General features: G+C 52.1%; 3 protein-coding genes across 3 annotated transcripts; 2 read left to right on the top strand and 1 right to left on the bottom strand.

Moving 5' to 3' along the window:
• Positions 1–2291: 2291 nt before the first annotated feature.
• Positions 2292–3318, top strand: STEHIDRAFT_163947 (uncharacterized protein; the record flags this gene model as incomplete). The annotated part of the gene is made up of 5 exons (XM_007311679.1): positions 2292–2360; positions 2416–2572; positions 2633–2670; positions 2754–2869; positions 2934–3318. The coding sequence occupies 5 exons, from the start codon at positions 2292–2294 to the stop codon at positions 3316–3318; spliced, it is 765 nt and encodes a 254-aa protein (XP_007311741.1).
• Positions 3319–3450: 132 nt separating this feature from the next.
• On the bottom strand, positions 3451–8037 carry STEHIDRAFT_69856 (NUC173-domain-containing protein; the record flags this gene model as incomplete). Its single annotated transcript, XM_007311656.1, has 11 exons — positions 3451–3567; positions 3637–3983; positions 4073–4298; positions 4360–4736; positions 4805–4921; positions 4987–5203; positions 5265–5603; positions 5676–6005; positions 6142–6376; positions 6510–7261; positions 7318–8037. The coding sequence occupies 11 exons, from the start codon at positions 8035–8037 to the stop codon at positions 3451–3453; spliced, it is 3777 nt and encodes a 1258-aa protein (XP_007311718.1).
• Positions 8038–8238: 201 nt separating this feature from the next.
• On the top strand, positions 8239–12082 carry STEHIDRAFT_106420 (acyltransferase-domain-containing protein). The gene is made up of 16 exons (XM_007311678.1): positions 8239–8343; positions 8405–8448; positions 8503–8545; positions 8610–8651; positions 8707–8734; positions 8818–8979; positions 9048–9132; positions 9200–9287; positions 9346–9412; positions 9514–9915; positions 9972–10207; positions 10264–11266; positions 11330–11413; positions 11492–11832; positions 11901–11929; positions 11985–12082. Exons 1-12 carry the CDS (start codon positions 8300–8302, stop codon positions 10718–10720), a joined length of 1698 nt encoding a protein of 565 aa, XP_007311740.1. The 5' UTR covers positions 8239–8299; the 3' UTR covers positions 10721–11266; positions 11330–11413; positions 11492–11832; positions 11901–11929; positions 11985–12082.
• Positions 12083–12390: the final 308 nt, after the last annotated feature.

The following is a 12390-nucleotide window of genomic DNA, read 5'->3' as shown; positions in this document are numbered from 1 at the left end:
ATCAGTGCTCTGACAGCGTGAAGCTGAGTGCAACAGCAAGCATCTTAACTGGGTATGTAATATGATACATGGTCGTTGTATTCCATTCGAACTGACATGAATACCTGACCTGTCATGTTGGCGCAATTTTCAATTGACTCTCCCGCTGGCGTTCAGGCTTGCACGTCAAAGATCGAATTCAATTAGGCCGGTGCATGGGCTTTTTCGTCTCACGCTCAGCAGTTCCGTAGCAGTCGCTTCCGCCCTGCCCTCCCATCCAAGTCATTTCTGAAGGCCATCGATATCCCTTCCCTGCGCCGTGCCGTGCTGTGTCCAACATCCTCTTCCAATTTCGCAGCAATGACGTCTCCCTAAACAATAACTCACTCCGACGGACGAATATCCCAGGTTTCATCATGAGCTCTTTCTACTTCGGCGCACCCATCGTACTTGTCGATTAGGGCTGGATATCTATGTCGAACCCTCAAAGTGATGTTCTGCCGCTACTTACATGCTCACGCCACTCGATGTTTCAGGCTGAATTGTGTGTTATTCTCTTGCACGTTACTGTGGGCCGTTAACGCACTGAGCCTCTTGTTCTCTCATGGATATATGTACTTTTGTCATCTTCGTTTCGAGCATCCGATTTACCCTTGCTGCTGTCTCACTCTCGAGTGGATGGATTGTAGGAGGTGTTCTCTGTCCCCCGTTGATCTTATGCCCTTGCGCCTCTCTGCCCGCCTCATGCTTGCACACTGTTTGATTTCCCACTCACGCTCAGTCTCATTCACATGTCTTTATCCGCCCTCAATGTTGCGGGAAAATCCAATCTGCCGTGCTTTACACGCGCTCCCTGTTCCCCGCACCGGTTGTTGTTTTGCCCATTCATGCATGGGCGAAAATGAGGGATCAAAACATCCGAAAAAAATGGTCAATGGCGATGGCGACTCTGAGTCTTGTGGCAGAAGGGAGCTCCATCATGATAAAGCTGCTGAACGCGGCGAGTCGAGTGGGCGTGCAAAGACAGGCTTCGCTGCAGTGAAGATAGCTGTGTGGGCAGGCATCCCAGACAAGAGTGTTTCTTCTCAGGGTGAGAAGGCGAGAAGACGAGTGATGGAATGGAGGACGTCCGCCGAGTTCTGGGCCACGCATGAGAAGGAACGATGATTTACGTCCGCCACTTACGTCACCCCACAAACTAGTCTCGTCACCAGTAAGTATCGCCTATCGAATTCCGGTTTATAGAGCTAAGCAAGTGAGCAGAAACCGTCAATAGACGGTCTGGTACAGCGGGGTTTGAATCTCCTTGTTGCGCGACTTGCCTTATGGCTTACCGGTCCGCCCGCTTTCCGCCCCCGCCACTTTGTAGTTCCTCCGTTCCGTCGTGTGGCGCGTGTACATAGACCTTCACATACCCAGCTTCAGCCTCAATAATACCTCTTATACCATATACCGAGTCTTGATATGGCTTTTCCGACATCTTCAAATACTCTAGACCCAAAAAAAGGTCGAAATGCCAGTATAACGGCACTGTTCTGGACTTTGACAACCCCACCTCAGGCGCTGTTTCCATGTCTTCAGCAATGAATGCTACGGCTCTCGGCTTCTCAGGGTACACTCCCGGGAAATCTCACTCCGCTGCACCATCAGGGCCACCGTCAAACACCGGATTTTACAGTGATACAAGAACCATGGCGATTGTTTTCCCACAGCCAGTGGTGGAATCAGCAAGTGAATCTTTGCGAGGAGTCACAACAGTAAGAGCGCTCTAGAGTTGCATAAGTCTAGGGTCTTTCAAAACATCGGTGATGGTGATGGAAGAGCAAAAGACATGCACGAAGAGCAACCGAAAGTTCGACAGACGAGAGATACAGTTTCAAAGGGCCATCCAAGTGAGGCCCCATAAGTACTTAGTTCGGCTTGGTTAGAGAGCTGCGAATCGAGTAGATCGTATACAGACTGCATCTTAGACCTATTCTAATCGGTAGTGTTAAGCTTATAAGACCAGTTCGACACCATCTTCGTGGATGGATGACGAGGAGGGGAGATCGCCACGGCCGCGCCACACGACGGAACGGAGGAACTACAAAGTGGCGGGGGCGGACCGGTAAGCCATAAGGCAAGAGAAGGCAAGTCGCGCAACAAGGAGATTCAAACCCCGCTGTACCAGACCGTCTTTCGACGGTTTGTGCCTACTCGCTTGGTACTATAATTTCGACGGTTTGTGCCTACTCGCTTGGTACTATAAACCGGAATTCGATACGACGGTACTGGTTACGAGACTACCCACAAACCACTCTTGCGTCTCAAACATGTCGACTTCAGCCTTCTACTTTCCCAGAGAGCCATCCAGACCATTGGCGGGAAATATTTTGGTTGTCGTGCGTATGTCCTGGTTCTCGTCATTGCAGAGGCTAATCTGAACCCCAAGGGCAGCCCATCGTATCCATAGGAAATATCTCCCAGCTCGCTTCGAGTCTTCTCATAACTTCGCTCGAGCTTGAGTGCATAGGCCGATTCGATTCCAGAGACCTTGTACCTGCCGTTGGCGGGAGAGAAGATGGACTAGAAGGGATCACTACTCCTCTTGAGCGTATGTACAGATTCTTTTTGCCAACTCGACCCTTCACCAATCGATTCTTTCTATGGTCAGTCTATGGGCACGAAGGGTTCGAAGGGTTCAATGTCGTGGTGATACAACAGAGATCACCTGTGCTCAAGGCGCGTCACTAACTATACTCGCTCAGCGTAATCTAACTGATACTCATACACAGGATCGGAAGGAGGACTTCATTGCGAAGTTGCTAGCGTTCATCACTGATTCACAGTTTTCTGCCATCCTGTTCCTCTCTGGAGTCGACCTCTCCAACCGAACGGATGCACAAATGATGTACGTTCCACTTTTCTTGTGACTCCCCAAGATCGTACAAACTCACACCCGTTACCAACCACAGAACGCCGACATACCATATCGTTCCACCCAACTCACCTGCCTGGAAAGATACGCCACTCTCTACCATATCCACCCTACCAATCCCAGCCTATACCTCTCCAGTCTCACAAAACCCGCTTGCCCCCGCACACCTCGAGAGCACCATACCCTTCATCCCAGCAGGAGGACTGACCCGACGCATCCTCTCCTCGCTTCCGGCGGCGTGGGATATTCCGACAGCTTCAATCCTCCAGTTCGTGACAGAGGGCGATAACAGGTCGGATGCCTTCTTGATGGCTACTGCAATTTCCAAAGTGTTGTCGCTAGACACACGGGAATGGAAGCAGCCTCTCAGCTGGCAGCAGGGTCTGTTCGGGACGCCACAGGATCAAACATTGTATGGCTGAATACGGCGAGAGGATTGTGTCACAATAGTGAGAGAAGTACAAGCCGGGTGTACAGACTGTGATGTATACGATGATGTAAATCTAGGGAATGTCAAGCAGGATGTGCTACAATGGGCGTGTACAACACGCGGATTATCGTTTGCCAGCGACGCCAAGGCGGCTGTGTTTGGCTCCCTTTTTGGCTGCTTGCGACAGCGGAAGATATGCATAAGGATCCACGCCTCCCTTTTTAACGTCTCCTCCAGCTTTCTGGAAAGACAGAGAAATCGTTAGCATCAGGCGTATCGACAGTATCGACCGAGCATTCAGGAGGCTCACCTTCGCCTTGAACTCTCTCCCTAACTTCTCCTCCGTCCTCTTCTTACCTGGTCGGGCCACAGCTTTACCATCCGCATCACCCATCTCCACGTCACCGTCTCCCTCGTCCCTGTTCTCTCTCCGCCTCTTCTTGGTGTCCTTGTTGAACTTGATTCGCCCGTTCGGGCCTCTCGTGAAACCGTCGGCAGAGGTGATGGCCTCCCGATAGGCTGTGCCCTCGACGTCCTCCTGAGCACGAGCGCCACCGGCGTCGTCATCAGAGTCGGCGTCTTCGTCAATGATCATCTTTCCGGTGTCGTCGTCCGTTTTGAAGCGCGCGGCGTCTTGACCTGGTTTCCGTCTCCGAGCTGATTGGGCATCTGAGCACGTAACGGGGCGATATCAATATAACTACTAGAACCTGAGGGAGATGGAAGGCGAGGACGGCGAATAAAACAGAAATATTTACTTGTGATGCGTGATGCGGCGCCAGCGAGAAGATCCATCGGCTCATCATCGTCGACCCGCAGGCGTGCTGCGTAGTCTCCACCTTTACGCTGTTTTCCTGCGGTCGCCGACCGCTGGGGAGCTTCGCCTTCTTCGTCGCTGTCGTCTAGCTCGCTTTCGCTGCCGTACAACACGTCTTCGAAGGCGTCTCCGGTAGCTGGCCTTCCGGTGGGTTTCTATGAGATCGCTCGTAGTTCAGCATCGAGATCAAAAGAAAAGAAAGCGAAAGAAACGAACCTCGTCGCCATCTTCTTCCTCAGCGGCAGCGGCTCGCTTCTTCTTCGCCCTCTCCTTCCTCTTTCTGATGTTCACCAACATCTTGGCGGCCTCCTCTCCCTCTGCACACCCGTAGACCTCGTCCCACTTGAACCTTCTGAGCATCCTCTCGAATATGTGTCTGACTTTCTCTTTGAAATGGTTCTTGTGGTCGTGTGACCAACCGAGCAGAGCAGGGACGAGTTGTGGCAGGTGTGGGCGGATGAGATCAAGCGGGAGGGTGTGTATGGAGAGCTTGACGAAGCCGAGTGTCGATTTAACGATCTCGCGGTTAGTCGAAGTGAGGAAGACCATGATGGTCGTGAAGATTTCGGTGTGCATGGTAGGGGTGATAGAGTCTAGTGGTTATGAAAGCTCGTATTAGACTGCGAACAACAACGGTACGGGGGTAGAACGACCGATTTACCTTTGAATTCGAAGACAACGCGTGAAATAGCGGTGATGCTTGCGCTGATCATGTGAGGAGTTGCTCCAGCGAGACCACCAGCGATCATCGTCAAATATTCCTCAACGCTCGCTTTAGCTGGTTTACTAGTCAGTTCATGAGGACATCCTCAAGTACGTAGTGCTGACCTTCCGCAGAGCCACCCTCCTCCACATCCATTCCGTCCACCATATTACGGTTCACTACACCTCCATCGCTCATCTTCTTCGCCATTGCCACGATCAAATCGAATGCGGCACTACGAGCCTTCTCAGAAGGCTCCTTCGTCCCGAGAACGGCTTCCGGAATGAGCGACGGAATGATGTGTAGACCATTGGATGGGATTGTAGGCAGAAGGTTCGTGTAGAGATGGAATCGGTCCTGTTGGGAGAAAACAATATCAGTATTGATTAAAACCTGGTGCAAACCACTACGTTCATACCTTCTTCGCCGCAGGCGCCAACCCGTCCGATAATTCGTCCAGTTTCTTCACGACCGAGTCCACGTCCAATGTTGAGAGCTTGCCGCCTTCCACCAACTTAGCTAGAATCTTGTATCCTCGCTTCTGAACGCCGTTGTCCTGATTGGTGATGACTTCGTGCGTGAGACAGAGCTCGAACAGCGCCGTGCTGTCTGTGGCGGACAGGTAAGGTAGGAGCAGGAGCATGATGTCCTGCGTCATGGCGATCACGCTGCCGCCATCGGGGCCTCGGGCTGGTTGCGGCTTGGCGACGTTAGTCTTGAAGAGGCTCACGACTTTGCGGAATGCTTGACTGGTTGCCTGAATAAACACCGACCAGTTCAAAAATCAGCCTCCACGTCAGATCTCAGGGCGTATGATCGTCGCACTGACCTGTTCACCAGCGATGCTTGCCCAAGAACTGATCACGTCGCCAACAATACCCCGTGCATCGCGGTTCACGCTCCCGAACACATTAAACAACACGGCCAACCAACTCTCCGCCTGCCCACGCAAAAATTCAAGGTTTTGAGCGGCATCATCGGTGGAGATAGCGTCAACGCGGGATAACGCAGGTGATTTCGCGATGAGGGCTTGATCCGAGGAGGCAAGGGTCTTGTTGGACTCGATGAGGAGTTTCAGGGCCCTGAGAATGGGCGGGCGTAGCTCGGGTTGGTTGTAGAGGAGCCCGGAGAGCAGTTGAGAGAAGGCAGCATCCAGGGACTATGAAACATGGGGATGACGGGTTAGTCAATAAGGTACGTGTGAGAATATGAAATAGATGAACGCTAGCCAGATTGAATTAGGTGGCGAGCGGGGGCCTGCGAGAGCAGATTAACAGATGGAGAGAAATAATCACCTTACGGAGGTCGACAGGGGCCCAACAATAGCTCGGCAGACCAGCCCAAATCTGGGCGATGAGAACCGTCCAAACTTTCGCTTCAGCCTGTCGTCCTTCCGCATCCGCCTTTTGATGGAGTTCGAACATCCGTTCCGTGAGAGGGACGAAGTAGGACACGAAGTGGGAAAGAGGAGATGAATGGGGTTGAGTGAGGAGGGGAAGGAGGAAGGCCCGAGGTTCGCGGCCTGCTGAACTAGAGCCATCGAGTTAGATCGAGACGAGATAAGTTAGCATAGCTTGTGCAGGTGTGGCTGGCTAATTGGTGATTATGATGACAGAGGTGATGGACAAGTAATGGGCCGACATGTTGGGCGTTGTAAACGTACCGGTCAGCAGGCTCTAAGTTCAAGGGGAGGACCCTCAACAACACTTGTGGTCCCATTACGGACATCGCACTGCCGAGGGTCGCATCAACCGACTCCTTGTGCTCAAAGTCTTTTTGCAGACGAAGGTCCCCAATTTTCTTCACGATCGGCAGAAGCAATATTTCTGCGGCCGTGGAGGCCGCAGGAGAGTCCCTATACCGGAGGTTTAAGAGCAGCGAGGAAATGACGGAGAGCAGCTGAGGCATTGAGCGCGCAAATGCCAGCGATTCGAGTGCCTTGTCCGTCTGGGATATGATCTTGTTCAGCTGAGTCTTGGGTTCGCCACCGTCGGATTTGTTCGATTCCCTTATGGCTGGTGTGATGAGGGCTGGCGTGAAGCATTTAGCTAAGAGACCCAGCGATTCGGCGGAGGCATTGCGAATGGATAGATCATTGGATTCAAGGAAGGGCCACATAGCCTTCCAGGCTTTCCCTAGCTGCGCCGATGAGGCATCGGCGTCAGCACTTTTGAAAGCTACCATGGTATTGCCGAGTACCCCTAACCATGCAGGAGCCAAGGTTGCATCGGTCTTAGGGGGAGGGGAGGATAGGACGGCTTTGAGAATATCAGGTACTTCGTCGGATACGTTAACCTCTGAATCATCATCGGGAACGGACAGGAGTTCTGACAGGATGGAGTAGGCTGTTTGGGAGAGAAATGGATTCCCAAGACGAGGCAGTGAGAGCAGCAGAGGGACGATAGAGGGGAGTGACTGTATTCAGAGTTTAGGACCGTGGACGGATATCAGAAAAGGTAAGGCAACCGTACCGATGGAGGAAGCTTGAACAGAACAAGCCTCAAAAAGGCCAACAGATGTATGCCGACCTCCCCACTTTCTACATCCGTCCTCTGCGCCTTGGATTTTGGTAGCGCATTCGCATTCACGTCTGTCAAAATAGACTTGACCCATTCGGCAACCCTCTCCGCGTACGGATGGAGTGCGAGTGGACTTGGAGGGGATGCCAAAACTTCCTTGATGACTTCTGCTGCTCTTTTACGGACCTTGGGCCGTGGATCGAGGCAGAGTTGGAGTATAGATGCGAAGGACTGGCGGACGGCTTGAACCTCGAGCTGAGAGCGATCGAGGACCTTGAGGACGGCGTCATATAAGCCAAGTTGTGATCGAAGAGGAGGTGCATGTTTGCTGAGGATGGGAAATAATGGGGCGGTAAGAGAAAGAATGGTGTTGACATTGGCCCGGATGACAGGGTGGGGAGCGAAGGGTGCGACAAGAGCTAGGAGGTAAAGTTCTGCGGGCAGGAGATCGCTGTCGCCGAGAGCAGGTCCTGACGACTTTTCATTCTGGAGAGTTCCATCGAGAGTAGTGAGGAGTGCGGCGAAATATGCCGTTGGGGACTTTTCAGACTTTTGCTCGTCGAAGGTGGCCTCAAGAGCGTGCAAGAGTGTGGCCGGTGCCTTTTGGTGGGCGAGATTGGAGGAAGTATGCGGCCTGATTTTGGCCAAAGCAGTTTCAAGGCCGTCAGACATGGCCCGCAACAACGAAGAGGGCTGGCACAGAGCAGACGGTGGTGTGCAGACAAGCTGAGGATGTACTGGAAATTGTCCGTGGCGAACACGAGCTGCAGAAATTTCTGCTCACGTGATTCAGGCCGCATTACCGCCAAGGTGCTCACTGCTCGCGCCACACTGCGCGTTTGCGAGGCAAAACATACAACGCAGGCAGCATCTCTCGCCGTTGCTCCCAATCTTAATGTCTTAACCCCATCCGCACAGTCACTACCAAGCAGCTATGCCCAAAGGATCTCCGCGACCATGGTCGTATTATCTTATTCGGTCTGAGCCATCCACTACCACATCTCAGTCCGACCTCAACACTGACTTCGAACGTGGACAGTCTCTTGTTCAAGTTTGTGCTCAAGATATTTTACGGAACAATAGGTGTGGAAGGGTCCTCAAAGGCTATATGAAACTCACTCAAGAGACGTTTTGTAGTTGTCGAAGGAATTGAAAATATACCTGTCACAGGCCAACCATGGTCCGCTCTTTGTTCCTGTTCGTAGTGCTCACGTACTGAACAAATATTCGTCGGGTGAATGTAGCGTGGTCTGTGCTAATCACACTAACTCCCTGACCGATGCTCTGTACGTTCCATCCTTGCCTTGTAACCATGCCCTTTGAATCATATCCGCCCCGTAGATTGCTCGTGACGGCCATCCCGTCCAGGGTAAGTCATACCATACTCTTTCTCATGGTCACGCTCTACTTTTCTACTCCTCTTCATTTTTTCATCGCGATGAATCCACACAGAAGCGAAACATGCTTCGACTCACAGCCAAATCCACCCAGTTCGGCAAACGAACCTTCACAAGTTGGCTCATCGAATCCGCGGGCACAATACCTATCAAGCGTCGCAAAGACTTCGCAGACGGAAATGCAGACAATACGGAAGTCATGGCCAAGCTCATAGAGGTCTGCTCTTCGTTGTCCTATTATTACGCACAGTCCCTGTTTACTTGACATGTCTTGTGGCGTGACAGGCGCTTGAGCACGGTGATGCGGTGTGTATGTTTCCCGAGGGGGCGTCAAGATATCATCCTACTATCGCGCCTTTGAAGACCGGAGGTGAGACTTGTTTTAATCCTCCCTTCGCCTCAATATGTATTTGTAGCTCATTTATTTATAAAATCAGTGGCCCGAATCGTTTCTGACGTTCTTTCCAGGAACCGGGACAATCCCGAGTTTGAGATGTCGGTCTTGACATGCTCTATAACCTACATGTAAGAAGGGACCCTGCTACTTTTTGCTTTTGACCATAGTAATTGTGCGGCCCAACAGGAATCGTCAACATTTCCGATCCGACGTACTCGTGACATTCCATCCTCCGCTCAAATTCGCCCCCAAGGTAAGACCTCCCATGATATTTCTTCTGCCCTTCTTCTTCGACTTTCCAATACTACCCGTAATGACATCGTTTTTCACACTCCTCGATCTCCGCACTCTCAGACCAGCCCTGAACTCCTCTCGCCCGTCGACTACACACACATCCGCACGCTTACCTCGGACCTTCACGCTCAAATCGCCTCTGGCACATTCGACGCGCCGTCCTGGGAGCTCATCCGCATGGCGAGACTCGCGGCGCCAATTTATGCGCCGTTAGGGACCAGTATGGGATTGGGGGACTACGTGAGGGTGGTGAGGACGTTTTTGGAGGCATTCAAGGCGGAGGGAGCGAGACCTACGTCTACTAGTCCCGTGAGGGCCACAGGTGATGCGAACGGAACTGGAAATGAGAATGGGCGAATTTCCGAAACGCAGGGAGAGGAGGCGAATGGGAGTGGCAGTAGGTCTCCGGCGGATGAGGCACAGGATGAGGAGGATTGGGCCACGTTGAAGGAGGATCTCAAAGTATGTATGCTTTTATTTTTGAGGTTCAATCAGAGCTAAGGGGCTGTCTTTAATAGAACTACCTCTCCGACCTCTACCGGCTCAGAATCAAAGACGATCGCATTCGACGACCATTACCTCGCCCTGTCATCTTCTACCGGATGATCATACGCCTCACCTGGGCCATCTTCTTATTGTCGATCTCTATCCCGGGCCTCATATTATGGACTCCTGTTGGGGCCACGACTTACTACGCTGTGCACAATTTTAAGAAGACGGGGCCCTCATGGGATGTCTGGGATGAAGTCGCCCAGTGAGTATCGCCTTTCTATAATCTCTTGCTCACTTGCTTACACGTCCCTTCCGCAGGTATAAACTCGTCTACGGCCTCCTCTCCGGCCTCGCCGTCTGGTTCCTCACAACCCTCCTTACCCTGCCCCTCGCCCCCATCACATTCTTCACCACCCCACTCCTCATGTGGATCACCCTCCGTTGGTTCGAAGACGCCGTGTCATCGTTCCGCGCCTTCGCCACGCTTTCCCGCCTCCTCTGGGTCGGCAAGTCTACCCTCGCGAGACTGCGGGAGCGCAGGAGGGACCTGTATGTCAGAATTATGGATCTTGCGGTGAACGAGCTCGGATTACCTGCGGATCCGGAGGCGGTGTTTGTGGATGGCGATGGCGATGGGGAAGGGGGGAGGGGACGGACAAAGGGGAGGATGAAAGGAAGGGGCAAGAGACAATATTTCTCCGTTCGGAGGAGGCGAAAGAGGGATTGGAATGAAACGTTGAGGTTGTATGAGCAGTGGGAGTATGATGATATTTAATCGACTGGCCGAGGTATCTCTGCAGCCTTGGCCGATCTTCATGGACACACATAACAGGCTGTAACTTGCCGGCCCTAACGGTCCACTAATCCACTGGATTGGTGAGATAAAAGCGGAACAAAACGTCATGTACGAAAGGCAGGTATGTGCAAATAATGTACAAGAGATTCCGTTGCTTGCGGACCCTAACAAGAAGAGTTTCAATATGCGAGAAGCAGAAGGACAAACAACATAGAACGAGGCGAAGGCATGCAAAAGTAACGGACAATGTATATATGTATCAGAGTAAGAGTGAGAGGGGACTTCAGATAAAGTACACGGAGCTGCAAAGGGAATCTACACCAGGTATGGTCTTTAAAGGGCATAAGGACGAAGGTGATCGTCGTGGTCGGGGCGTGGAAAGCATTCAGCCCTCAATGGGAGCATAGGAGCGATTTCCTGCAGCCCAGCGGTGACCCTTGTCGGAGGAGATTCCCGTGATGATTACGCCAAAGGTTGCCAATGTCGCTGCTACCCACGCGACAATGTTCGCGTAGTAGGACGGCCCTATGAGTGGCCAAGATCAGAACTCCGTTCTTTGTATCAACACGATTGGGAGCTCAAACTAACCGTAGTGAGCGTAAAGGAAGCCAGCGTAGCGAGAAGTGCGATATTGATCGGTGACGACAGCAAATGTGATCATAGTAAAGATAGCTGCGCATGGCCAAAAGCCCTCAGCAGCGAGCTCGACCAGCATCTCCATCCGAAGTAGGAAAAAGAATATAGACATACCGTGCAACGCCGTCAGCCCCGCTGTGACCCTCCAAATCCTCCTTCTCCTGGAGTGCGTGCTGACCCCGAAGATGACACTCAACACCGCCAACGCGCCAAACCCGACACCGAGCTCTGCGACGTACGCCGCTGAGGTCCAGGCGGTGCAGAAGTGGCGGTTATTCTTCTCGCAGCGGTCGGTAACACTGGCGGGGAAAGGGCGGCAGCTGAAATCTGTGTATTCGATTTTACCACCGTCAGAGGGACCGGGAAGTTCGAGGATTTGACGTTCGCAACGTTCCATGAGGCCGTACTGGACAGTGACCCGTCTAGTGAAGATATCAGTGCCCTTTACGACGATCCTGTGTTTTCAAACATGGTCAGGGGGATTGACTCGGACAGTAAGAGTAAAGGCAGAGTTGATGCTGACCAGTCATTGCGCCTTGTAGAGACGATGCTCTGGATGAATGTTGGGTATAAGAGATGATTGAACGTAAGAAATAAGACGACATACCAAGATGAGGGTGACGGCAACGACAACAAGAGTGATAGCATACGATGTCTTCCTCATCTTGGATCACAAGAAGTCAAGACTGTCGGAAGATAGTATCGGTACGAGGTGAAAAGGTTGTAGAGACCGTTGACGCGGCAGCAGACTCCCGATGACGTACAGAGCAGCACCCGGCATCTCCCGTCCTGTCATAAGTAACTTCGCCATACTCCCGGTCCGAGAGCAGACCGATGGAGCAAGTTCATCTTGCATCTCATCACTGTTCAGAAGGGTAGTTGAGGATTGCACTACGTCCATGGCGACTGACTACATATTCTTGTATATGACTGATACAGAAAGTCCTAAAAATATCTACGGCAACATGGGCGTGAGGTAGTATGTACCGCCGTGTCGCGATTCTATCTCGAGC

The sequence above is a fragment of the Stereum hirsutum genome (assembly GCF_000264905.1).
Source record: "Stereum hirsutum FP-91666 SS1 unplaced genomic scaffold STEHIscaffold_30, whole genome shotgun sequence".
NCBI lineage: Eukaryota > Fungi > Basidiomycota > Agaricomycetes > Russulales > Stereaceae > Stereum > Stereum hirsutum.
The sequence above is the reverse complement of the archived record's forward strand: the minus strand, read 5'-3'. Positions and strand labels throughout refer to the sequence as shown.

Coding starts and splice junctions, on each gene's coding strand:
- STEHIDRAFT_106420 (XM_007311678.1), top strand. CDS start 8,300: ATGCCCAAAGGATCTCCGCGACCATGGTCGTATTATCTTATTCG. Junction 8,546..8,609: donor CCTGTCACAGGCCAACCATG/GTCCGCTCTTTG, acceptor GGGTGAATGTAG/CGTGGTCTGTGCTAATCACA. Junction 9,413..9,513: donor CGCTCAAATTCGCCCCCAAG/GTAAGACCTCCC, acceptor CCGCACTCTCAG/ACCAGCCCTGAACTCCTCTC.